The sequence below is a fragment of the Centrocercus urophasianus genome, unplaced genomic scaffold (genome assembly GCF_019232065.1).
Source record: "Centrocercus urophasianus isolate 14NV4802_14NV808 unplaced genomic scaffold, USGS_Curo_1.0 seq_47, whole genome shotgun sequence".
NCBI lineage: Eukaryota > Metazoa > Chordata > Aves > Galliformes > Phasianidae > Centrocercus > Centrocercus urophasianus.
The window spans coordinates 1,180,423-1,207,084 of record NW_024885055.1 but is presented as its reverse complement, the minus strand read 5'-3'; the positions used below and the strand labels follow the sequence as shown (position 1 = coordinate 1,207,084).

Below are 26,662 nucleotides of genomic sequence, written 5' to 3'. Positions count from 1 at the left end.
TTTGGCCTCTGCACCCCTAGATGGTATGAGGCAGAGTGGCTGTAAGTGTTATTCATGTAGGAAACGGGCTAAAGTCAGTGTTTCTTATGCTCAATGTGCGCTTTGTACCAGCATCCATCCTTGCAGCCACATTTTTCAAGCTTTGACCTCGGCTCCCTGTTTAATGGTGGGCCTTGGCTGCCCAGCTTTCCATAGAATGGTTGAGTTGGAAGAGCCCTCAGAGATCATCCACTTCCAACCCTGACTGTGGGCTGGCTTGGACAGCCAGTTGCTAATTGCAACTGGTCCAGTTGCACCAGTCCAGGTTGCCCAGGGCCCCATCCAGCCTGGCCTTGAACACCCCCAGGGATGGGGCACCCACAGCTTCACTGTCAAAACTGTCTGTTTCAAAAGAGCAAAATTGTACCAAGAAAATATTCTTGAATGAAAACATTCATACAGCAGTTTTCCTGTGCCAAGGCGTCTCCACTGTCAATGGGGAGAGGAGAGATCCAACTGGGGGCTGCAGCCGAGCCCTGGGGCTGTGAGCTGTGCAGGGACCGGGTGAGGCCAGGCACACGGCCTTCTGCACACAGCTGGCTTCAACCTACTTTGCTTTCTGTAGCTTTCGAACTTTTCTGACCTGGTTTATTTTCTTTCATTTCAGATAGAGCATCTTTAATTAGCAAGCTATCAGGGCAGAGCAGGACTCCTCAGAAACTAAATGGGACTCTTCATTTTGTTCAAATCTTGGCTTGGTAGCCTGAAATAGCAGCCTTTAGGAAGGGCGGGCTGCAGGTGCTCACAGTCCATCCTGCTCCTGTGAGATGGGCCAGTGCTTGTAGAGCTTTATGTAAAAGGGCAACTGGAAGGGATTCCCTGTGTGCTTTCATGGCAAATCCAATCTCCAGTAACTTCAATCACATTACTGTGAAATGTCATGGATAAGCTGCTGCTCTCCCTTCTGCCACAAATTATACTCATCTGTGACAGTCTTCCATTGCTCCTCGGAATGAAGAGAGCTCTCACTCCAGCACTGGTCAGTATTGGAGCTGCGGCATGGATTCAGGGTTTGGACCATCACTGCAGTTCCTTTTCCTCGGTGCAGCTTTCCAGCTGTGGGTTTCTTGTGCCATTCCCCAGTTCTAAGTTGCAAACCTAGTGCCATGGACACTTGTGCATCCTGTGGAATGGGCATGGCTACAGAAAGCAGCAGAACAGGCAGGGATGAGTGTGACATGGGCAGAGCAGCATCCTCTGAGACCACTGTCTGACTGACAGTGGGGAGGGAGCTGTTGGTTTGGGGGCAGGGACTGTTCAACCTTGGTGCTTCTCACATTAATCCTTCTTGTGTTAATGGGCAGCACCACAGCTGTTCTGTGATTAGTGTTAATGATGGGGCAGTGGAGCAGGACTCCAGACTCCCAGCAACTTACTGAGGTTACACTTAACCCAAATCAGCCCCTGGGAAAAAGTGTTGGCTGTGAGTAGTGGGGAGCTCACCTGGGGCTGTGCAGGTTGGCTGGAGGAGGCAGTGGCTCTCAGTGCTGGTGCTGGGATCTGCCTCCCTGCTGAGGGCAGACACAGTGCTGCTGCTGCACGTATATTATGCTCCTGGACAAATAAATGTCACTTTATAGCTGAGTGCTTTGCCAGATGAATCTGGATCAGTCTCCCTCCCCTTCCTAATCAGGTTAGTTTTCTTTTGCTCTACTCTATTAGGAGAAACCCAGCCTGGTGGGGCTCTATTTCCATCCACGCTCATTCAGCTGATGGCTCTTTCCATCTTGGCTTTACCTGCAGTACTGCTGAGCTGTCTCACGCAGGTGACAGTCTGCTGTATGACTTTGTACATCTTAGCTAGTATTCACTGGGATTATTTTTTTGCTGGGTGTTTTGTTTCATTTTCAGACAGTTTAGTTTTATGTTGGTGAGGTGCACTAGATTTAAAGAGATGACAATTGTTCCTAGCTGTCAGAAGGAAAACACTAATTATCCATCATGTTTTACTGAGCCTCTCTTGAACTGATTTACCATAGAAAACAGTTTTCTCATCCTCTGTCTTTGGGAAGTCTGATTCCTATGAGTTCTGCTCTCTTGATGATGGGGACTTATCTTTGTGCTTAAAAGAGAAAAAAAACCCAGCTCGGGGTTAAAACATGTGACAGCCCAGAATTTAAATCACCTGGCTTTAGGAGCACCAAAGCGTCTGTGCTGATGCGCTGTGAAGTCAGTGCCGATGTGCACTGATTTGCTGTGCTTTCCTGAACGCAGCAGGGTTTGGTGAATGCGGTGGGCTGTTTGTTTGCTTTGCACAGGGCTGAGTTTCAGAACAAGCCTCCTGTTCCTGTGAGACAAGATAAGAGCAGTTGGGGGAAATGCAGCTGCGGTGCCTCCCATGGGGCTCGGCTACAAACCGCGCTTCCCGTCACTCAGAGCAGCACCACTTCCCTGTGTGTCCCTGGGCTTAGAAAAGCTGCTCATGTATTTGTTAAATAAATCAGGTTTCTGATGAGCTATCCTTGGCTGCAGCCACGTGTGGTATCTCGAACCCATCTCGCTGTGCTCCTGGTGTTTGTGACACAGATGGCAGAGAGGGCATCTTCCAGAGAGCCTCAAACAGCCGCTTCCTGCTGCCTGGTCGTTTTGTTTTGCTCTTGTGAGCAGCAGTCAGCAGTTTTTATCAAACTCACAGAGGGGAAGTGTTGGTGCATTCATTGCTCTGTGTGGTGCAGCAGTGGGTGGGAGCAGTTGGTGGCTCTGCACAATGGGCCTGCCCTCCTCCCTGCTCTTCATTCTGGGGATGTGCTTCAGCAGCACCAGACGCCTCCTGATGTCCAGTGAGAAATGGATGCTCCATCCCTGCAGGTGCCCAAGGCTGTGGATGGGGCCTGAGCAGCCTGATCTGATGAGGGGCTGGCAGCCCATGGCAGGGGTTGGAACAGGATGATCTTTTAAGTTTCCACCTGCCCCAAGCCATTCTATGATTCTGTGATTTATCAAGGCTTCTGCATCTTCTGCAGTTCCATCGAGACCCTCCTCCTGCTGCTGTTGGCACAAAGCAGCAAGGTGCAGCTGGTGGAGGAGCAGCCTGGTGCTGGCAAAGGAGGTGGCCCTGTCTCTCGCCCTGTCCCTTGTCTTCCCCACAGTGACTGCTGCAGCTCAGCCAGTTGGATTTCTTGGGGTCAGCTTCAAGAAATGTCCCTCATGAAGAGCAGCTCTGTGGGGTTGCGAGTCTCCAGCAGTAGAGAGGTTAACGTGGGCTGTCCCAACCATGTGGCTCATGCCAAGCCTGATTGTCATCTCGCTGCTTTTAGCCCTGCAGTTGTTCTGTCCCAGAGCCTGTCAATGAGGACCGTGCGCTTTTTGCTGGGACATCAGCCCTTGCTCCAGTGCTCCCTAATCCAAACTATGGAAGGGAGCACTGCAGCTGCCTGCTCTCCTTGTGCCCTTACCAAAAGAACACGGCAATGTGTGCCTATCCTGCCAGCACAAGGTGCTCCATCCACTGCCAGTAGCTTGCATGCATTTCCCTTGTGCAGTCAGGGCCCAGTTTCGCTCACTCTTTGCTGGCAATCTGCTTCTTCTCAAGTGTCCCCTGCGCTTTTAGAAGAGAGGTGATGTGCTGGTGGGGCTTGGAGCTGTGCAGTGTTTGCAGCTCCGATGACCAGCAGCAGCAGAAGCGTGTGGGGCAGCTCCAGCTGCATGCATCCTCTTTTCAGAGGGGAATAACTAGAATTTGTAGATCAGGTTTCCGTTACACAACTGTACGGCTTTCAGCTGCTGGCGTGACAAGCAGCCTTGCTGGGTGCCCTGGTCTGGTTGGCTGCTTTTCCCTGGAGCAGCGCTTTGTGATGAGGTGCACAGGAGGAAACAGACTTCTGTACTGCAGCACCGGCTGGGATGGGAATGGAGGCATAGAGTGGGACTTCCTTCAGTCTTTGTAGAACATGGGAAGCATCTCAGAAGCGTTTGTTCCAGACAGGTGTGAGAGGTGCAGGGAGCGCACAGGGCCTTCTGCTGTTTGTTGTCACATTCTTGTATTGCCACAGCTGAAAGGCACACAGCTGGGGCTGTTGCTCCTGGGTTATTGCAGCATTAAACACGTAATGAAGAACTCCCTGACGTGGGGAATCCGTTGGTGAAGGAACTTTCTTATACGCAAACAGGAGCAGAATAAAATGGTTCATTAACAAAGCTGGTTTTAATAGAGCAGTTAGTAAAGTTCTTCCACCAGTGTGAAGAGGAGAATGGTCTTGCTGTTGCTAATGGCAAAAGCTGATGGGGAATTTTAATGACTTAATTATTTTGAAAATTGTGTCTTCTTGGGAAACACAGCATACTTTGGCTAACTGAAGCTTTCCTCCACTGTTGCAGAAAGGAAAATGATCATTCCTCTGAGCTTACTCTTTGCTGAAGAGGGAATAGAAGGCAGTTGACTTGAGGCTGCTTCCCCATGGCCTCACTTCCTGGAGGCCACGGAGCTGTAATGTGTCAGCCCTGCTGGGAGCACTCATGTTATGCTTATTAACTTTGTAGGGAGCAGAACTCAGGTAAAACTTGTGAGAGGAGGAGTTCAAGAGGGTCCTCAGTTCTGTGCGCAGGTGGCACAAAGATGAGGTGAGCTGGTCTGGATGCAGAGCTCTGTGTGTCAATTAGAGACCAGCCCAGCTGGTGGCCTGCTGGTTTTGGGACAACCTGAAGATTTGTTGTCTTTGTTTCTGAGGGCTCATGTAAGGGGAGTTCAAACCTTCTGCAAAGAAATTAGGAAATGCTAAGGAAATGAAGTTTTTCTCCTATTGATACTCAAAATAACGGAGCTTAGAGGTGGATTGCAGGGCTAGCAACCTGCAGCAGGTTCACACTGTGGTCTTCATTGAGCAGAGCATCCTCAGCAGGGTCAGGTTTGGGGTCCATAAGGCGAGTGGTCTCCAGCTTCAGCCCTGCACTTGGGTTACCTGTGTCCCCTGTGTGCAGCAGCCAGGTTTCTCTGTGAGCCTTCTGCCAGGTCTGTCTCATTCACTGCAAATCCTCCAATGGCTGCAGAAGGGCTGCGTTTCTGCCAAGCGTGGGTATTAATTTCTGATTCAACTCTTAAACATGTGAACCAGTTTCCATGCAGCACTGATTACCTCTGTCGATGTTCTTCAGGGATAATCTCTGACTGCTCTGACAGTGGTTTGTGGTTGCCAAAGGCTCAGAGAGGAGGCCCTGTAGCTCTCCCACTGTTTCCTTTTTCCATAGCCTCCAACAGTGGCGTGCTGATGTGCTGAGTTAGTAGTGGGTTTGGTTGCACTGAAAACAAGCCTGCAGCATGAAGAGGCAGGCTGTGCAGATATTTCCTGGAGTTAGGCTTGCTGGGTGCACAGCGGTACAAAGCTATGCTGTGCCTGCAGGCCAGGTCCTGCTCGGGTGGCTGGGGCTTTGCAGCTGCTTGGTGGCTGGGGCAGCTGCCTGTGCTAGAGTGAGGCTGCTGTGTTGCTGTGAGCACAACAAATTCAGTTCCTTCACTCGGTTCTCAGGGCTGACTGATGGAGAGGACAGCAGAGGACAGCAGGAGCACTGCCATGCTTGGAGCTGGGGCTCATGGTGCTGTCACAGCCGTGCCACGGGCTGTCACTGTGACCTTGGTAGAGAAAGCCGAACCTCTGGAGCCTTTGCTCTAACATAGGCTGAGGTGTCACATCTGTGAAACAAGGCAAACATTGGTGGTAAAATCCCAGGAGAGGGCCTGGAGCTCCTTGCTGCTGGCTCTCTGGATGAGAGTTCTGCTGAAATTCAAATCTATGCGTCACTTAAATCCGCTGCTGAATAATTGCAGGCTGCTCCAGGAGGGCTGCAGAGGAGCAGCCGGTATTTCCCTGGTGCGGTTCAGGGCACTGCTTAACTCGTGTGAAAGTGTTCTTTCTGTAGTGCTTGCTTCTTAAAAGGAAACTACAATCTTTTTTCTTATTTTTTTTTAAGAAAGGACTTTCTACTGAGCCGTTTCCTTTCCGGCAGTGTAGCGTTTCCAGTAAGAAGCCATGCTGTCAGGTGGGGTGATGATGCAGCAGGTTGTAACTCCTGCTGTGTCCCCAGTCCCTGTGCAGGCGGCAGTGGGTGGCACTGGGGCAGGGGGACGGGGCTGCTGCAGCTCCTGCTGTGGCTGCATGGCACAGGGCTGGGTCAGAGGGCTCTGTGGCACTGCACATCCCAGCACACTGCACAGGGCAGGCACTGCAGCGACTGTGTTATGAGTGTGGGGTTTGATCTTGAGTGTCTTCAAGATCTTCATTCCGGGTATCCTGTAGTACGTGGAGGCAACTTTGAAGGAAGAAAAAAACCCAGAAGTGCTAATCAAGGTTATTGCGGGTGCTGGGAAGGGTGAAGAAGGTGCAAAAAAAGCCAGAGGCAGAGGAAGGCAGGACATACTCTGTGCTTGGGGAGCAGCTTTCCCTGTGGGGAATTGCTCTGTGCTAATGCAGAACAGCTTGAAAAGCACAGGGATGCTTCCCCTCCAGCACAACCTCTTTTCTGTTACTCCAAATAGAATGTTTCCTGTTTTATAATTGAGCCTCTTGAAGGCATTCCTGTTGCTCAGGTCAGCGTACAGCTGCTGAGCTGAGCCCATAAATGCCTGAAACACGAGCTGGGGAATGGGCTGTTGACTCTGGAACCTAATAACGCTGTAAAACAGCAATAGGAACTATTTCCTGCTGTACAGAGCAGGTTGCAGTATCCTGTTGCAAGTCCTGCAGGCTGCTTGTGTGCAGAGCATGGGGTGGTTGTGCAGTTCTGCCCTTGGCCCTGTTGCCTGTTGCCTATTGTGATAATGGAATGGAGAGCTCCTCGTGTTCTGGGACAGCTGCAGAAATGTACCTCCTGACACCTCTGCTCCCTTTTATTGAAACACTTCCTAAGCTGTAATTGCTATTAAAGCCAATTAATTTTTTTACCGCCTTTTGTTTGTGCCCTGGAAGATTTATTTTCTAATAAGCTTGGTATGGACTTCACAGGCAATGCCTGCTGCAATCTCAGTAGATAGGTTTTGGTCCCTTACATCAGAAGTAGCCTTTGAACAGGTATTTAAGTGGGATCCTCTGTTCAGATGAAAGTCTTTAATGTTGTGTTGTCTGGATGGATTTGTGCTGGCATCATGGCTTTGGGGGGGAAGAAAGCTGGAAGAGCCCAGAGCAGTGGGAGAGGAGAAAGTTCTGGTGAAGCATTTATTGCTTCTGTAGGTCTTTCAGCTAATTCTGCCTGAAGCAGAGGGGTCTGCACACTGAACCCAATGTATAAGGAGCCAGCTGCAGGTGGGTTGCAGCTTCCTGTGGAGCTCCATATGGACACTGCTGTCTCACTTGGCTCCAAAGACCCTCCAAAGAGAATCATAGGTTGAAAAAGAACATCAGGATCACCCAGTCCAACCTCAGTCCATCTCACCATGCCCACTGACTGCATCCCTCTGTGCCACATCTCCACGGTTCTTAAACACCTCCAGTGACAGTGACCCCACCACTCCTGGGCAGCTGTGCCACTGCATCTTCTCTTTCTGAGAAGACATTTATCCTAATATCCAACCTGAAGAGGGCCAGTCCCACCTGCACACTGTGCAGTGCCTCGCGCTGAGCATCGCAGCACCCCAAAGCCCTGCACTGCTCAGCTCATCGCTGCAGCTTCTGAGTTACTAATGGGGAACTTCACCTTGGTCTCCTTGACCCGTAGCTCTATAAATCTGACTTAAAGGTTTTTATTAAGGTCTCTTCAGGTAGTTGCAGTTCTTAGAAAATACTCCAAAATGCCTCTTAGAGAGAGAAGAGGCTCGTGGGCAGCCCAGGTGTCACTGTCACAATGATATTGGGGAATCTGCTTTCCTGGCTGCCTGCCCGCAGCAATCCTGCTGAAGGCAGCTGAGCCTGAGGGTTATATAAAACACTCATCCCTTCAAGCTCATCATCTGTTTAAAAACCATACCAAAATGATTTATTTATTCTTCCGATAACAGATGAGGAATGGGAACCAGGCAAATAAATTCAGCTTCCCTTTATGTGTTTAGTATGTCCAGCATGGACCAATGTCACGGTTAGGGTGAGCAGAATGGGAGGAGGGGATGCTTTTTCATGTGATGCCGCATCCTTAGGAGGGCTTGTCAGGCAGCAGCATCCTGTAATTTTTATTTTCTCTATTGGAATGAATTTGGCTTTGTTTCTGCTGTATCCTCAGTGCAGTGCTGGCTGCAGATGGGTAGCTTGCATAGCGTTACTCATCTGAATAATCCCAGGTGGATGGCAGCCATAAAAGAAAGATGCTTCAGCATCACTAGCGCTGAATGGATTTTGTGAGCCTGAAGTCTTGAAGACACAGAACAAGAGAAATGTGGTCTGCAGCAGGGCCTGGCCAGTGGCCCAATGGTCACAGTGCTTTATCTCTTTGGGCAGTAGTCCCTGCACTGTGTTATCCTCGGTGCACGGTACTGTGATGATGGATAGGAGTCCAAACGTGGTGCAGAAATGGTTGAAGTAGACACTACGAGGGGGAGAAAGTATTGGACTGCATGCATTAAACAAACGTGTAAGTTGTCAGCAGCTCTCGCTTGGTGTGAATGAAGGCTGGCTGGGAAGAGACCGTGGTGCATTTGCACAGGAGGTGGCTGCCTCACTGCTCTGTGAATGTGGCACGAGGCATGCAGGGCTCTGCTGGCCTCCTCCCAAACCTCCCTGCTTCTGTGGGGGTGTTGGAAGGAATGCGTGTGCCCGGCTGTAAACCAGGTGGGAGGTGTCTGTGCAGGCTGGGAACCTTCCTGAAAAGGCTGAGCTGCAATGGATGTCTCAGCTCAGCAGACAAAATGGGCCGTGTTTATTTTTAGGTGTGCAAACTGTCATTTGATGGTTCAGAAAGCCTCAGGGAGCTGCGGGGTTTGTCCCCGACCTGGGGTGGGCTCCCAGTGTGTGTTACAGGAGAGGAGGGTGATGCTCCTGTAGCTCATCCAGTAGCTGCTCTGCATTTAGCAGTGCTCATAAACAGGAGTGTCACAGCGTGCTGTGTTAGAAGCTGGGTGCTTTGTTGGCACAGCGCTCACTGCCTCAGTGCTGTCTTTCTGGCAAAGGTTCCCCTGCACAGCAAACATCTCAGCCAGGCTCAGGGTTGGGACCTTTGCCCACACGGTGTAGGGAGCAGTTCTGAGCAGTGTTAGTGGTTGGAGCCGTGTTTGGGTGGGAGTGTAGAAGCTCGCAGCAATGCAGGTGAAACAGCTCAGCATTTACTCTGTAAAAGCAGGCATGAACGTCTGAGAATCTCTCCACTGCCTTCGAAATCTCAGCGCAGCAGTTTCTAACAGTGACCTTTAGGAGCGGGGAAGGTGAAATAGAGGAGTTTCAGCATCACTTTCACAAAGAAGTCACTGAGTGCAAAGGACCAATGTAAGCCTGGATCTGTAAGAGTGGAGAGCTGCGTGCATGGAGCACACAGGTTGGTCCTAAGCTGGATGGTTTGCCACTGTGCATTTTTGAGAGGAATCTCATCAAAAGATGTGTATTTTGGTGTTGTGTGATTGTTTGTTTCCCTCCCTCCACAGCAGCAGTTGCCTTTTTATTTTATGAGCCAGTAATACCTGAGGTATGCAGGCAACAGGTACAGAAGGGAGCGCACCCAGAGCTGGGTGGTGCAGCTCACTCGTGTAGGGGAATCTGTGCTCACGGAGGCATTTTTCTCCATGGGAAAGCCTCTGTCTACTTGAGGAACTTTTCTGGAACAGCTATTTCTGCAGGAATTCACAGAATGACCAGCGATGGTGCTGTGATAGCTCGGAAGGTGAGAGCCCGTTGCCCTGGGGGGGGGCTTTGCAGTGGCTTTTTGCTTTCCCTCTGGTGGATGGGCTTGTGGCATGAAGTGAGGCTGTGAGAAGCAGTTGGCTGTGTGCAGGGGGCTGCCCAGGCTGTCCCAGGACGTGTGACAAAGGAGCTTACAGCCTGATCCACTCCGGGTGTATTTTCACGGCTGCTGTGGGAGCGGTTTCCATGCAGCTCAGCACAGATGTGAATGATCAAATATAAATTGAAGATTGATGCACTCCACCTTGGTGTTGAGAGGCTCAATTAGAGGCAGAGCAGGCAGAATAATGGAAAATGCATTTGAGTGATGGTTCGGGTAGTGTAATTTGCAATGAATTATTCACAACAATTTGTTCATCCCACTCTCATTGTGATCATTTTCAGGCCTTCATTTGCTGTGCTTTTGAAAGCTCTTCCCACAACCTGTACTGAAGCAAATCCCCGCACGCGGCCCCTTCTCCCCACCCACACGAAGGACAGGTTTGAAGGAGCTCAGCATTTCAGCACAGAGCTCCCTGCAAGAAGTTAATCGGAAGTGTTGAGGTTGAGGAGTTCACACCTGCAGTGTGCTGAGGTTTTCCCCACCCAGCAGCCGGCAGCTGCTGTCAGGTTATCCATGTCCCTGTAGCTGGAATGTGGGTTTCCTGCCTGTGTGGCCTGGCATGGGCCGGGAGCTGGGAGGGAAGGGACTGAGTCACACAAAGCTACTCCATAGCCAACTGGGATTTATGCCACCACATCCTCCCCATGGAGGGGCAGCACTTGCAGGTTGATCTGCCAGCATCTACTTGTCCAAATCTCCGTAATCAGGAAACGTGATTATGGGGCTGTGTGTCATTAGTACGCAGGGCCTCCACAATGGCTCAGATTGAGTTAAAGCCTGAATGGCAGAGCATCCACAGTAAGTAACAGCTGAGCAGAGCTGTGGGGAAGCTGCCCATCGTCAGCCCTCACTGCATGGATGTGTGGGGTCAGGGCTTTTATTGCAGCTGGGTGCGTGGGTATGGATGTGGGCTTCCTGCACTGCCTCCGAGCTGGAAAAAACAGCCAGGATTCGGGCTTTGCAGTTGCATGGGGTGAGTTTTGTTCTTTGCTGTCTTCTCTTTTATTTGGTATTGGTTTTCTCTTGCACATCTGAATGCCTTCGTATTGTTTCCAGCAAGTGGAAACATGCCTCAGACTGGTGGCATCCACACAGAATTTCACTTGGGTTTCGATTTGACTGTCTTGTAAGTGTGCCTTCAGCTGAACAGAGCTTTGTTCATCACTACTGCTCGTGGCTGCAGCACAGAGCTGCGTGGGGCTGCAGAGCTCACTGCCTTTGCTCTTGGTTATCATTGCCAGCACTGAAGTTCACTGCCCTTTTACTGCTCCTTACTTTGCAGCTCTGGTTTTGCTCAGTCTCCTTGCCAGCAGATCAGGTGGGGTTGCAGCATCTGCTGCTGTGTTGGTCCCGAGGGGAGCAGCTACGAGCTCTTGCTCTGCCTGTGCTGGCACTGACATCTGGGGTGGGAAAAGCACTAGGTAGTGAAATCTCTGGAGAAAAAGCAAGGAGTGAGAAAGCAAACAGAAGATGGGTGTGGATCATCCCGACCTGTCAGTGGAGTTGAATTTGAAGAGTTCCTGCTGTTGCTGTCAGATTGCTTCCTCTGCCTTATTGCTATTACCCCCATGGAGGAGCTGCACCTCAAAGCAAACTTTGTCTTTTACCTAAGGGCTAATGGCTTTTTATGTGCTTCCAAAATTTGCATTTTAATGGAATAAATCTTATCCTTACCCCCCAAAGCAGCAATCAAAAAGTTAAGCCTCTGGCATGCTTTCCTCAAATACCCAACCACTCATGCTAGGGGTCCAGAGCAACCCTGGTGTGTTTTAATGTGCCAGGGCCCCTGAGTGCATTGGGTGCCTTGTACTAACCAGGCTGATGGCTTCTGGAGGCAATACCTCATCCTCCCACAGTGAATTCTCTCTCATGGTTGAAACCCAGACCCTTGGGCTCTCTGACCACCTCAGAGCCCTTGCAGCACGCAGAGGTCACAAAGCAAAAGATGAAAACGTGAATTGTTCTGCACACCCACATGGAAATGGGAGCTGTCATAAAGCCTCCTTTGGATGGAGGCTGGGCAGAAAGCTGTGTGCTGCTGCTCTCTGCTGGATGGAGCCAGCAGGATGCCCAGGGCTGCTGAGGGAGTGGGTGCCTGCTCTGACCTTGCTCTCCTCTTCCTCTTTGCAGTGTGCTACCTGCTGAAGAGCAACATCAGTCCTGACCTGTGCAACGAGGACGGACTGACCGCACTGCACCAGGTGAGGCTGCAGGATGGAGTGTTCCCAGGCGTTGTTGCTTGCTCAGAGCTGGGTCACTTTGCCACGCTGCTCTGGTCTGTGGGCTGAGATCCAGCATGTTAACTCACATTGGTAGACTACTGACTGTTGCTTTGGAATGGGTTTAAATAAATGATGGAGAAGGGGTCAGAGGAGCCCCCACAGCTCTCTGTTGGCTCAAGGACATGGGCTGGTTTGTGTGAGGGCCACAGCTGATGGCATTAAAGCACAGGGCTGTCATCCTGCTGCAAGTCTGCATCCTTCCTCGCAGCCTTCCTGCCATGAGGGTTTGTTATTCTTCCTATAGCCCCATCCCCATTCTGTGAATCGTGGGGCACAGAACCAGAGCCTCAGTGTCATCAATTTTAAATCTCTCCAAACACGTTCAAAAAGCCAAGTCTTTAGAGAGGAGACATTGATTTGTTCTGCGTAGGGTGCACAAATCAGATGTGCAGAATTTCTGCACTGGCTTCTATTTCTAGTCCAAAAGGTTTTCAGTGCACACCTACCTAAGTCACACCTACCTACTGCATATTCATAGCATTATGTAAATGCAAGGGTACATAACATATTTGAGCGTTCTGCACTTATGTGGGGGTCTTTGGTTGTTTGGGGAGGTGTCCCACTCCTCACTTTATCCATGTTTGGGTACAAGGACACCCAGTCCCTTCTGGTTTGTTGCTGTTTTGGACTTGTGCCTCATTTCAAGGATGTCTGTCCTTGTTTCCTATTCATGGCAATCTTGGATCTTTGAAGAGAATCATTCCATCTCAGGAAGATTGTTTTTTTTCTAAGTAAGCGGGACATCTGGAACTTAAAGCAGAGCTGCAACCTTGAGCAGAATACCTCAGCCAGACAAAAATGTTAATTAGCTCTGGAGCCATCATTGGGACAGTCCCCAGGCTGTGCCTGGAAGCCACCACCTCCTCTCAAAGCAATGGTGTAGCTCTGGAATGTGACTTTTCTCCATTTAGACAATCCTACTCACTTGGGATTTTCATCTTTTCTGCACGTTGCTTTTGTTCTCAGAGCTGGATGGATGTTGGCCTGAAAAGGCTAGCTGGCTCCTGGAGGGCACCCAGAGGTGTCCCACCGCTGGCTGCTGAAGCCCTGAAGTGCTTTGTCTACTAAAGGATCAGTTTTGGTAAAGGTTCATTTGGTGATCAAGGTGGAGCTTTGCCTTCACAAGAATTAATTGAATCCCTGAGCAGGGAGAAGCTGCCAAATGATCACAAATGCCCATTACCAGTGGCTTCCAGGAAAGGATGCAGTGTATGCTTCTGTGATAACTTGGCTGCTTGACAGGCATGATTTTAGTCTCACTTTCCCATATAAATAGTGAACAGAAATAGAAATACACACAGGGTGCTTGTCGCTGCCGAGATGCTTGCTGTGGGAGTAGATCAGCCCCTGGCAGCCTTGTGCTGCAGTGCGTGGGTCTGCAGCAACACACAGCCAACGAGCAGGCTTTCTGCACAAGGACAAATCTTGTTCTGGTGTCTCATGGGTGCATTCAAGTCACAGAGTGAGCATGAGGTGGATCAAAGCAAATTCCACCTTTCCCAGAGGAAGATGGCCAGGGCCCTTGCAGGTTGCCTCTGGGCTATGGTGTGAATGCATCAAGTCTTCCAGGAAAGATGTCCCATGGAGTCCTTCATAGTTCTGGGAATCCAGCTTGTGTCTCTTCAGATGACATTGGTGGGAAGCATGAGCTGCTTATGAGCTGCTCATCATATGCCACTGTGGGGGATTTTCCCTAAGAAGAGGGAATGTTGGCTTGTCAGCTCATCCCTTGGTATGTGGCCATACTGGTTACCTTGAATTTCTGCTGTGTTTGCTCTTGAAGAAGACCCTGAGGAGCAGCTATATATATATGTGCTGTTGTTCCCCCACTGCTTCAGCCCCAAACAAGGTCCTGTAGAACATCAGTGACCTTCAGTCCATCCATCATAGGTGTTCTGCACAGTGTCTTTCTGACCTGGGTGTGCTGAATGTGATGTTGGAGATGCTTGTTGCCAAGCACTGCAGCATAGAGTAGGTCCTTGTGTCCAGGTGCAACTGAGCAGATATGAGCCCTCTTCTTCCCAAAGTAAAAAAACCAAACCAATCTGTTTCCATCTCTCCCTCAACAGTGCTGCATAGACAACTATGAAGAGATTGTTAAGCTCCTCCTCAGCCATGGGGCCAATGTCAATGCCAAGGACAACGAGCTGTGGACTCCCCTGCATGCAGCAGCCACGTGTGGTCACATCAACCTGGTGAAGATCCTCATCCAGCAGTAGGTGGCTTGTTATGTCTGTCCCTTTTGGCAAGTCTGATTTCACCCACAGCTTCTGTTGGTGGAATCTGGGACTGTTTGGGACCTCTTGGAGATGGTAATTGCCTGCTCCCAGGCTGTTGATAAGAACCCTTCCTGCATTGGGGAAGAGGAGGAGGAAGAGCAGGAGGGCCGAGGAAACGTGGTAAAACCCCAGTAGGCTTGACTCAGTTTTATGAAGCTTTTGGGACTGAACTGAAATTGGCCAAATTTGGGGTAAAAAAGAAAAAGGACCTGGAATGTAAATGCAGGTGGATACTGTCCTTCCAGTGCTGGTAACTGTCCAAATAGCAGAGGTCAACTAAGGACCACTTAATAGATAATTAAAATGATGTGGTTCAGAGGGTGCTGGAAGTTTTCTACCCTGTGGGGTAGAGTTGATATGGAGGCTTAGAGAATTGCTTTTGGAAAACCAGAAAAATAAACCTGGCACTGGGTGATTTTTCTATATTTTTTTTGTTTTTGCCAATGGTCCTTTGGTTAGACAGAAGGCTCCCTCTGCCATTCAGCCCTTGTCTTTTACAGCTTCTCTGTTCCTTGTGAACTTTTCTTTCAAGGACTGCCAGATGCCCAGGTAACGAGCACCTGGTAATTGCTTGGCATGCTTATGCAGAAACTCAGCAAATGAATGATTTCTGTCACTGAGAAGCTGATGGAGTGTTTGGTGCCAGGAGGAGAGTGAGGACCAGGAGCAGCTCAGTGCCTCACGCACCCCCAGCCCATGAAGGAGGTGCTGCCTTTCATCCACGTTTGGAATTTGTCTTCCCCATCTGTAGCTCTTTGGCTGTTTTAAATCTTTCTTCACTGACATAAAGGCTGGGGCCATTTGTGCAGCTAGCAAAAACCAGCCAGGGTTTAGTAAGTGTTTATCTCAGTGTTGGACTGCCAGCTCTCGGATGTCCCGGGTCGTTTCTGTTAACGCCTCTTTCCCCTCGCAGCGGAGCAGACCTGCTGGCGGTGAACGCGGATGGCAACATGCCCTACGACCTCTGTGAGGATGAGCCAACCCTGGATGTCATTGAGACGTGCATGGCCTATCAGGGTAAGGAGATTGAGAACGTGCAAAAGACAGAAGCGGGTCCATGTAGCACTAAAAATTACCTTCTCAGCTCTTGTTTGGCCCCTCAAGAAAAGCAGAGAGCTGTGCCTGCCATAGATTTCTGGCACTTGCCTCTGTTTAGTTTCTCTGATTCCTAAACAATGATGATGGTGAAGTCCCTTCACCTCTGAAAAGGACGTTGAGGCCGTACCAACCAGCCAGGAGTCATGAATACAGTTTTACTCAACCACTGGAGACAAAGACCCTTCCCAACTCTTTAACTGGAATTTTAACAGGAATTACACAGGAAAAAATCAATGAGATGCGGGCTGCCCCGGAGCAGGTCATGATCTGCGACATTCATGACATACTTGCGACTGGCCAGGACCTGAACAGGACTGATGCCCAAGGTGCCACGCTGGTGAGTGAAACTGCATGGCTTCATCTCACCTTCCTGCAGCCTGCGGGCGATGAAACCTGCCCTGTGGCAGGCAGTGGTACAGCAGCAACACAGACAGGTTGCTGAGAAGAGCAAGGAAGCTGTTTGGATTGTTCTCTCTGTTTTGGTCTTGACATGTAGGATAAATGAGTACAGCTCATGAGCAAAGCCAGCACAGCTTACTGCCTATCCCTGCCCTTTTTGGAACAAGTTATCTATCATTAGCTATAAACAGGAGAGAGAATGGCTGTTTATGAGGGTGGATACTGATGGGACAAGGGGGAATGGTTTTAAACTGAGACAAGGGAGGTTTAGGTTGGATATTAGGAGGAAGTTTTTCATTCGGAGGGTGGTGATGCACTGGAACAGGTTGCCCAAAGAGGTTGTGGATGCCCCATCCCTGGAGGCATTCAAGGCCAGGCTGGATGTGGCTCTGGGCAGCCTGGGCTGCTGGTTGGCAACACCAATCACCAATAGCAGGGGGTTGGAACTGGATGAGCATTGTGGTCCTTTTCAACCCAGCCCATTCTATGATTCTATGATTCAAGCCCCCATTTGCTTGTCTGACTGCTTCTGAGTGGTAACTGACTCCTTGTTAAGCCACGTGACCTCTAGAGAGTAGGACCCAGCGCCATAAAATTCATGTAAAAATCAACCGTTCACGGTCAGAAAGCATTAGAATTTTTTTCCAGATGAGTGTATAGCTTCCTGTGGTGGAATCCATGTGGGAAAACCTTGAAAAGAAGCTTTTGTGCTTCTTGTCAGCACAGCTGAAAAAGAATGAGCTCTGAGTGGAGTTGGTGCCTTCAGAACAGTGCCCAGGTCAGTGCTGTGCTCAGAAAGGCAGCAGCAGGCAGCAGTTGTGAAAACCTTCAGAGGCACAAAATGTGGTGGAGAATGGGAGTCTATTATTGATGTCTTCAGAGCGACGGGTGTAGCTGGAGGCTGGGATCTGAAAAAGTCAGATTCCTTTAACTTAAAGTAGCCACAGATGTAAATGTTTCTGATTTTCAAATGGTGAAAGCAATCAGAAGAGATTGGAAGTGTGCTCACACAAAGGGAGCGCTGACTAAAGCAGGCTGGGCAGTTGGTCAGCAAATCACATCTCCAGCCCTTGGTGGGGAAGAAGAGATGTTTGCTGGCATGGAGAGTGCAGAGTTCACGGCAGGAGATGTTCCCCATTGCAGGTTTGCACTTTGATGGTGCTATTTGCTTACAGACTGGGAAGTACTTAGGAGACCTTGATTTAAAATAGAAAACAGTATGCTTTTAACCCATGTACATAAGTGATCTTAAGCACTTGCCTTTCCAAACAGAATTACATGCAGGTTGCACTAAGTTTCAGTCATGGAAACAAGATGCTTTTGACCTGAAATGTATCTGCAAAATTTGGAATGTGCTGCCCGTGTAAATTTAGACTCAGATGCTATACAAAAATTCCACTGAAATTTGCTGTAAAAAATGCCCATTCATGATCCTTGCAGGTGGCTCATGCTCTCTTCCTTGTCTCCTAGCTGCACATAGCCGCAGCCAATGGGTATCTGCACGCAGCTGAAGTCCTTCTTGATCAGGGGGCAAGCCTGGATGTGAAGGACTGGGACGGCTGGGAACCTCTTCATGCTGCAGCTTTCTGGGGACAGGTGAGGATTTTGATGCAAATGTCAGCTGCGAGGGTGACATTGCTTTCTGCCTGGACAGACCGTGGAGCACTCTGCCAATGGGAGCAATCTGTGCTAGGACTGAGCTTGCTGCACGGTGGCAGATGATAGCCCTGGAGCTCCAGAAAGAACCTTTTGCTGAGAAAGGTTGGGAGAGTATGTCTGTGTGGTGAATGGTGGGAACTGTGTTTAACATTGTGTACATACCAGAATAATTTGAGGCGAGTTGAGTATGCATGCCATTGCCTCTTCTCAGTTTTGAGGCAGAAAAGGTTTGCCTCAAATACTTCTGTCAATTGGCTTTCTTTCCCTTCCTTTAGATGCAGATGGCTGAGTTACTCGTGTCCCATGGGGCTAGCCTGAGTGCCAGGACATCTTTGGATGAGATGCCAATAGGTGAGCTTACTAACATTAAAAAGCAGATCAAAGTTACTAAGAAAGGCGTTCAGAAGCTCTTTGCTTTAAGGTTACTGGGTCTTCAGATGGAGCTTTCAGAAGCATTAGCTTTTCATTTTTCAGATGTCTAGAATCAAAGCTGGGGGACTGAAGTTTTAAAGAGCCTGATTCATTATTTCTAAAAATAGTTCCTCCTACTCATTTAAAAAAAGAAAAAAAAAGAAAAATTCATTTCTTGAGCTCTGAGTTTTTATCTTTTTTGCGCTCATGTCATCCCACAATTCCTGTGCTTTGGAGTCTACCCGCTCCTTCATTGTGGTCTTGGATGTGCCCCAAGCAGCAGGGTTTGCAGTACCACTTCTGAAACTGTTGAGTGCAGCCCTAAGACTTAGATGTCTCCAGCTCTGCCTTGATGCAATGAAGTGTGGGAACCTGTTGGGGCTGGAGAAGAAAAACACACACAGTTCCTGGAACAGAGTGGAAGTAGAAGTGCCAAAGTGCTAGCACCTGGCCAAGAGTATTACAATCTTATGCCGTGTTTTCTTTTGCCAAAAGGTTTTCTGAGTCTTAACTGAAAAATCCACGTGTTCTCATTTTGAAGGATAGAAGTTCTTGTCTCCTACCACGACTGCTCTGCTTTCGTCTATTCTCCTTAATTTTGGAGAAATTAAAAAAAGCTGCACTCAGGGGAGGTACGGGCTGATAGTTAGGGAAATGTATTTTCCTTCCACTTGAAGCTTTGAGACACTGCTTGATATCTCTTTCACCCATTCACAGGAGAAGGCACAGCCTGCTACCGGAGTTACGATGAAGCCTGGCTGAATAGCTGGACTGTTGCAAAGCTGAGCCACAGAGCTCTTGCTTTCTGATTCCACTTAGTCGTCCCTACCACCGTTTGTTTGGAGACAAATGTGCCTAAGCATATTTTGCTTAAATTTCCCTCCTTCCTCTGAGCATTTGGAGTTTTATTTACTAGGAAGGCATAATCTTTAACATGTTGTTAACGGCACCGCATTTGAATGCTCTAACTAGTGCCTTGGTTTACGTGTCCCTTAGATCTGTGTGAGGAAGAGGAGTTCAAAGTATTACTTCTGGAGTTGAAACACAAGCACGATGTGATAATGAAATCTCAGATGAGGCATAAATCCTCCCTGAGCCGAAGAACCTCCAGCACTGGCAGCCGGGGGTGAGTGGCCAAGATGTTATCTTCAGACACTGCTTGCAAATGTCTTTATAAGGTGTTCTCTAGACATCAAAGCAGTCCTGCTGACCACAGAGCTCTCTAAACAGACCCTGGGCCTTTGCCCTCTGTATTTACTCCACTGGTTGTGGAGCAGATCCATTAGATGAGCTGTGTGAGATCACAGAATCATTAACGTTGGAGAAGACCACTGGGATCACCAAGTGCAACCCCAACCCATCCCGCCATGCACACTAACCATGTTCCTCAGTGCCACATCTCTGTGGTTCTTGAAAACCTCTCGCTTTTTCTTTTCTTGAAAATCACCCACCTTTGCAGTGTGACTTTAAAACTCTTTAAAATTCCTCCCACCGTTAATATCCACACAAGTGCCTTTGTCTGCTTTGTGTGGGTACCAGGAAACTAAATTCACGTTACATTCCAGTGGGAGATGCTAGGAAGCACGAGGAGAGGCTGAGAAGAGCTACAGGGTGAGGAGATCTTGCATGCCCTGCTCACAGCTCTGTGCTCCTTCCCCTGCCCAACAGGAAGGTGGTGAGGAGGGCCAGCCTCTCCGACCGGACAAACCTCTACAGGAAGGAGTGCGAGAAAGAGGCCATCGTGTGGCAGCAGCTGGGGGCAGCAGAAGAAGGAAGGAACTCGGGTCTCATTGGCGAAATTGGGGAGACTCGGTCTGACCAGGAGAACACAGACCCCGTAAGGAATCTCTTCTGTCTTACGGAGTCACAGCAGAGGGCGGGTAACGCTGCTCCTGGGATGGGAGGAGGCTGAAAAGAAATCCTAAGCCTCATGTGTCAGATTTGAGCAAAAGACCAAATTTTAGTTTAAAGTGGGATATCCCACTCCAGTGGGAAGGCTGCTCTGGATTTACAGTGGCATAGAGAAGTTTGAAATATGGCCCCAGTGAACCACAGTGTCCAGAAGAAACAGAAGTCTATTGTGACACACGCATTTCTCCTTAGAGCTAACAAACTGGTAATCACAGAAAAACCGCTATCTTGCTTTGCAGTTATTTGGTTTTAGTTCAGTTTTTATTGTGTTATATTAACATGTGTATCTCTCAGCCCATATTTTTTTTTTGGAGTCCTTCCATGCAGACATAGAATTAGAATCATAGAATTGTTTCAGTTGGAAGGCACATTTAAAGGCCATCCAGTCCAGCTCCCTGCAGTGAACAGGAATACCCACATCTCCATCAGTGCTCACAGCCACATCCCTTGGCCTTGGGTGTCTCCAGGGACAGGGAACCCACCATCTCTCTGGGCAACCTGTGCTCACTGCCCTCGTTGTAAGAAACTTTTCCTTACGACCTGTCTAGATCTCCCTTCTTTAAATTTGAAAGCACTTTTCCTTATCCTATCATAGCAGACCCTGCTAATGAGTCTGTCCCCTTTCTTACAGCCCCACTTAGATACTGAAAAGCCAGGATCAGGTCTCTCCAGAGCTGCCTTTTCATTTCCGTGTTCCTGCCTGGGGCTCCTGGCAGTTTAGAGTTGGTGGGTGAATTCAGTGGTTTTGCTGCACTACCTCTGGATGAAAGAGTGAGTGTGAGCTGGCTTAGGAAGTTGTCACAGGGATGACCTGTATGATGGAGAACAGGGGACAGATGTTCTTTTTTGATGTGTTCTTGTTGCAGAATTCACTGCTGGAGAGCTCTTCCCTCTTTCCGGAGTTAGCAAACAAAAGCACCCAGTGTGACTCTGAAATCCCCCTCCAGAATGGACTCATGGCCTCTGCCAGCACTTACCCATACACCTTCTCCAACGGGGATGTGTGGGGCATGCACGCCGACCCTGATGGTAACCCAGGCCACGTGCTGCCCTACGGCAGCCCCGCGCTCCCCGACGCGCAGCAGTTTTGGGGTGCCTACAAGGAGCAGGGCCACCAGACGCTCTCTGAACTGAAGCGGCAGCGGGCTGCAGCCAAGCTCCTCAACCACCCCTTCCTCAGCACTCACTTTGGCAGTGCTGCGGGGGGAGTCGCCGAGAACGGGGGCGAGGCCAAGTCGCACCTAATTGCATCCAGGACTTCTCCCTACAGCTCCAATGGGACCTCAGTGTATTACACAGTGTCCAGTGGGGAGCCGCCCCTCTTGAAATTCAAAGCTCCCATGGAGGAAATGGAAGAGAAGGTGCATGGGTGCTGCAGGATTTCCTAGTTCCACCTGTTACTCGCCTCGGAGGAAACGAGAAGGGAGTGGGCTGGTAGGATCTATCGCCACGGCCAGGTTGTTTGCATTCCAAGGGGAGACTCTGGTTATGGACATCCTGACTGAAGCAGTCTCCTTCATCTTGAATTGTACTTTACCCTGCTAGTTACTTCCATTGAAGTCAAATGAGTAATGCAGGTGGAGCAAGGCTCTCAGGAGAGAAAGGGATACGCATCAGTATGATACAAAAACAAAAAATAAAGATGCCTACGTCTTTCTCCCTGGGTAAGAAGGTGTGGTGCACTGTCTCCCCATCCTTGGAAGTCATGGGATGGCTTGGAAAGAAGAAGCGATCTGAATTAAAATCTTTGCATCTGAGCCTCTTGCTGCTGCAAGCAACCGAGCTTCCTGAGGGTAACAGTTCAGACCTGAATTTTCACTCTTAAGTGATGCACGTTTCCTGCAGGGGGGAGGTCAGCCCTACGGGAGGTTTGCAAGTGGACAGAGCTGATTTCCGTGCATCTGGATCCTGCGTCTACAGGGGCTGAGCAACAAGCAAGTGTAGATACTACATGTAGATACTATACTTGCTGTAGGAAGTTTGCAAGGTGTCTCCTTGCAGTGACAGCTCACCATCAGAAACTACGCGCTGGCTGGGTCCTGTTCTGCTCATCGAAACTCACGCTGCAGACTGCATCAGGTTTAAAGCAGAACTCTTCCTGGAGCAGGCGCCACTCAGCAGGCTTTACAACTGACGTTGCAATAAGGGGCCCTGGCAATAGAATTTTACTGCAATAAAATACTGACAAAGGTCTATATTGGGATAAGTAATTTAAAACACTTATTTGTACTATTTAGACTTCAATTTGTTTAAAACTGAAAGGACTTTTGCTGATCTCACTTTCCTATTGATTGTTTGTTTACTCTCTATGCTCAGCACAGATACTTGGGGCGGTGTGCTTTATGTTCTGACTTTTCTGGATTTCCAGAACCACAGGGCTTGGGAGGGCCGAAGAGGAAGGGCTTGCCTACACTAGTCCAGAAAAGCCTGAAAGCATTTCTAATCTCTGTAGGTGTTACCTTGCGTTAACCTGAAGTCTTTGGCTGATGAGTAACTTAAATCATTGCTTTGGTAGTTGAACATTGCAGTGGGACAGGAAACTTTTTTGCCTTTATTTCTAGCTTCCATGCTGAAGTCATCAGCATCCATCAGAACAAGGCTTGAGTGCCTCTGCGTGTCAGGGAGTCAGCGTGCAGCACTGAGCGAAGCCTCTGCTGCAGGCAGGTGGGCACACCAACATGCAGTTCATGTTAATTCAGACACACATGAGAAACTCCTGTGTGGTATAATGTGCAGTTTTGGTATTGGCTTTTCCAGCAAGTGGAAGTTTCGGCATATCTTGTGGGGGTGAAGGAAAAATGGCCACAGTTGAGCTAATGAGTTCCATCCGCAGGAGCAGTTGTTTGTAAACGTTCAACCCTCTTTCTGCACAGAGGAGCTATTGCACACATCAGTGTTTGCCTGCCTGAGTATGAGTTGCCTTGGGCAGCTGAAATCCCAGGTTGAGCACAGCCTGTCTGGGTCTCTGTAAGCCAGCAGTGGACTGAATCCTGCTTGCAGAGATGCTGTTGTGCTTCAGCCAAGCAACAGAAAATGCGGCTTCCACCCATCAGCCTTTTAGCTGCAGTTGTTAGACATCAGTGTAACGTTCCTCCCCTCCACAGCTTTAGGAGCAAACTGGAAAATTGCAGCAGTTGGTCTGACATCTTTTTTTCTTTTTCTTTCTTTTCTTTTTTTTTTTTTTTGAACTTCCATTCAGTTAAAGGCAAAGGGGTTCTTTGTATGTTTGAAACAGAGAAGTTGGGCTTTTCCTAACACAGCACCAGTCAGCTTGCACTGCTGAGCTCCTCTGTGACTGGAACACATCAATATAAGACCAGAAAATACTTCTTGTGCTTATCTTCAAGGGAAATTAAAAGCCGCTCTCTGGTAGAAAGAGGGTAATTTGGTAACTGGGCAGACTTTTCAGCATCTGTGTTTCGTTAAAGGTGGGTCTCTGATCAGCTAGAGAAAATCCATCTGAGATGGTATCAAGTGTAGCTGCGTGTCACTGTGTGGGGGAAGATGATCCTTCAGGTGCCTCTGCTCTCGCATGGTGCTGGGGGTCGTCTCCTCACATCCATCCCTCTGAGAATTCTGGACTCAGTGTACAAATTTTTGGTGCTGCTACTCACTAGGTGCAAAATACATGGTGCAAATTCAGCCCAGCTGATGCCTTCCTTCGTTGTTGGGCCAGTCTCCTCAGAGCAGTTTGGTACCATCGAGTGTATTGAATCCTCCGTAACTCCATGCAAATGAAAACGAGGCGCTTGAATGCAACAGTGCAAAGTAGTTTGAGGTTTGCTTTCTCTGAGAGCTGCTGATAGATTAAAGCTGTAGGAAGCCAGTCCATTTTAGACCAATGGATTTTAGTTAATTGCTATTTCACTCTGTTTTATCTGTGAAACTGCGGGAGTTCTTAAATCTAACTGTGATCTAGAGCAAACCAGCAATTGATTTACTGTCAGGAGAAAGATGCTATAGGTTCTAGATTATTCATCATCCACTTAATTGGTCTTTGTGTTGCAATTGTAAAATTGGCCATAATAGACTCTTCCAGCATTACCACTGCAAGGTAACATGCTCACTGCAGTCTGGTGCTGTCTGGTTGGATGGAATCAATTCTCTTTTGGATGGCACAGTCAGTAATCGAGAAAAGCTCCAGGATTTGTTTCTTAGCCAAGTCTTTATTTTCCTCTGGCTTTGGGCAGAAGTTGCATCAGGGTAGGATTTGGGAGGACTGTGGAACAGTGACCTAAGGTAGATAAGCACCTTTGTGTCACTGACATTCTGGATGTAATGGTCAGTGCCTGCGGAGCACTGCCAAATAAGCTCAGGGAAGGCTGACAGTTCTGCCTGCAGAGCTGCTGGTTGTAGGTCTGGGATGAGTGATTGTGTAAAACGGGTGTTCAGCCTGCTTCTGGCGGCGTGTTTTGGAGAGGCTGACTTTGGGGGGGATTAAAAAACGTGCAGAAATTCTTATATGTGCATTGTAGGAGCTCATCTCTAGGAGCAGGGCTCTTAATTGTAAAACTTAGCAGTGTTGTAACAGTAGTGCTTTCTGTATCTGTGTTTGAGTAAAGGCTATCCTAGTGGAGTGGTCTGAAGTACAAAGCAGGAGGTGCTTTGGCTAATTCACTTGATCTTCGTTTTGCTAAACAGCCGTGGACGCTGTGAATTGTGTTGATTGGCATGTCAAGCACTTGGCTTATGAGAGAAAGATATAGGGGTTTTACACTATAACCAGTGACTCTAGGTTCAATAATACTCTAAATACAGATTCAAGGTCAGATCAGGGTCACACTTGCATCAGCAGTAGCCTAAGGTTGTGGTGGTTCATGAAGGCTATGCAAAGACGTGGGGAGTGCAGTGCTGGCCTGCTGTAGGTGGAGCTGCATGTGGGAATGACCTCCCTGCTTGCAGAATCTTCCTTGCTTTCTACGTCAAAAGACTTGACTTAACTGCAAAAAGAAGTGTCTCTCAAAATAGCATCTCTGTTTTACTAAGCTCAACAGAGGAAGTCCCAGCAATGAAACGTCAGATAAGGGCTCGAGCACTATTGCTGGGATCTGTGTGACTTCAGGCCTGGATCTGTGCTTGGCATACCCAGTGATGTGATTTTAGCTCAGTGTCACTTCTGTGATGCTCTGGAATCCTACAACCCTCTGTTCAGCCAAGGAAGGACTCCAGCTGGCGGGATGCTGTAGCAGGTGTGGTTGGGCACCAGAGACTGAGGAACTCCTGGTAGGGAAGGAGCAGAGCATGGCAGGGCAGTGGCAATAAGGAATCGGTGCAGTCCATGGCAGAGGCACTGAATTCTCTGGTGCACTCAGCAAGGTCTTATTTCATGGGGTTGCAGATGAAAGCACTTATGATCTCCCAGCTGGCTTTACAAGTTTTATTCGGTGTGCTTTTGGTTTAATCTTGGACCTCTGGTCACCCAAATCTTGCACACTGAAATACAGCTGGCAGTATCCTGAAATAAGAATAACTTAACTGAGAAAGCAACAGTACTGGTCTGTGGTGAGCCGTGGACTAACTGTTGTGCATCTGCTGGAAGGTGTCCTCCCTGTGTCTGGGTACTTCTGTGCCTTATATTTGCTAAAATTACTCTGTTGTTGGTCTCTGGAGTGCTTGCAGTGCTGTGCAGTGCTGTTTGCTATTGCAAGGGAAAGCAGTTCAGAGCCAGACATCGAAGCTTTTGTTTGTTTCTCCCACGATCACTGTTTCCCTTCATGTTACCCAGAATGAAAATGATCAGGATAATTTAACAAATCTTTTTGACCTCTTTTGGTATAGCAGCTCTCCCGAGGCAGAATCCAACACGTGCTCAGAGTGCCGTTAATATCTGGAGTTTTGTTTTCTTTGTGGCCGTACAACAGAGCCGGTTGTTCTTTGGCTGTGTTCATCCTGCCCAAGCAGGCACTGGGCTGCAGTCCCCCCTCATCATCCGGGTACCGCGGGGCTCTTCAGGCAACGTCTGACCCAGAACATCGCGCTGCATTCCAGCTGTGGTAGAGGAGACAACGCTCGAGGAGCGTGTTCTGACCTCACCAACACACTGACCTCCACCGGGAGACAGATACGGGTTTTACAGCACTGCAAAAGCAGCCTTGGCACTGCAGCACAGGGCGCCTTCTGCAGTAACCCTCACCCCATCCTGCAGAGCGTACAGACCCAGCCGACCAGGTGTATTTTATGTGAGAGAAAGAACGTGAGGACTGCGTGTTGTATTAGCAGCTTTGTGTATAGAATGGCATTTTGGCAATCAGAGTCTAATATATTTAAAACTTTTTTTTTTTAAGGATATTTGATATTGTATGGAGCTGACTTTATTGTTACTGTAAGTATGAAGAGATGGATTCTTAACTTGTTGAAGCAACGCATAAAATCTTAAATTTTATGTAAAACTCATGCCAAAAGGGTATGTCTGACAGTATTAGCACCTGACCTGCGTCTTTAATAGAGAGATTGAATTTTTTAATTTAAAAACATATATATATATATATTAAATTTCTTTTAATAACACAGAAAGTGCCGTTGGTTCTTCTGGGCTTCGCAGCTGAGGGCTGTAACGAATGAGGGGCGGGACGAGCGGCCAATGGCAGCGGGGCGGGGCGGGGCGGGACGAGCGGCCAATGGCGGCGGGGGGCGGAGCGCGGCTCCCCCAGTGGCGGCGTTGCGCGGCGCCGTTTGGATTCAAAGGCGCTATAAAGGCGCCGTAACGGCGCTGCCCGCGGCCGCCCGCCCTCC

The 26,662-nt window shown here is 48.9% G+C and overlaps 1 protein-coding gene across 2 annotated transcripts in view; it reads left to right on the top strand.

Moving 5' to 3' along the window:
- The window catches only part of PPP1R16B (protein phosphatase 1 regulatory subunit 16B), a 48,859-nt gene extending 22,482 nt beyond the window's left edge, over nt 1-26,377 (top strand). For both annotated transcript variants that reach the window (XM_042834528.1, XM_042834527.1), the window contains 9 exons: nt 12,022-12,092; nt 14,243-14,388; nt 15,366-15,469; nt 15,763-15,887; nt 17,420-17,545; nt 17,884-17,959; nt 19,016-19,145; nt 19,688-19,856; nt 20,797-26,377. In XM_042834528.1, the coding sequence (XP_042690462.1) occupies nt 12,022-12,092; nt 14,243-14,388; nt 15,366-15,469; nt 15,763-15,887; nt 17,420-17,545; nt 17,884-17,959; nt 19,016-19,145; nt 19,688-19,856; nt 20,797-21,318 (1,469 nt within the window). In that variant the 3' untranslated portion in view covers nt 21,319-26,377. The remainder of the gene's footprint in view (nt 1-12,021; nt 12,093-14,242; nt 14,389-15,365; nt 15,470-15,762; nt 15,888-17,419; nt 17,546-17,883; nt 17,960-19,015; nt 19,146-19,687; nt 19,857-20,796) is intronic.
- The last annotated feature ends 285 nt before the right edge of the window (nt 26,378-26,662 follow it).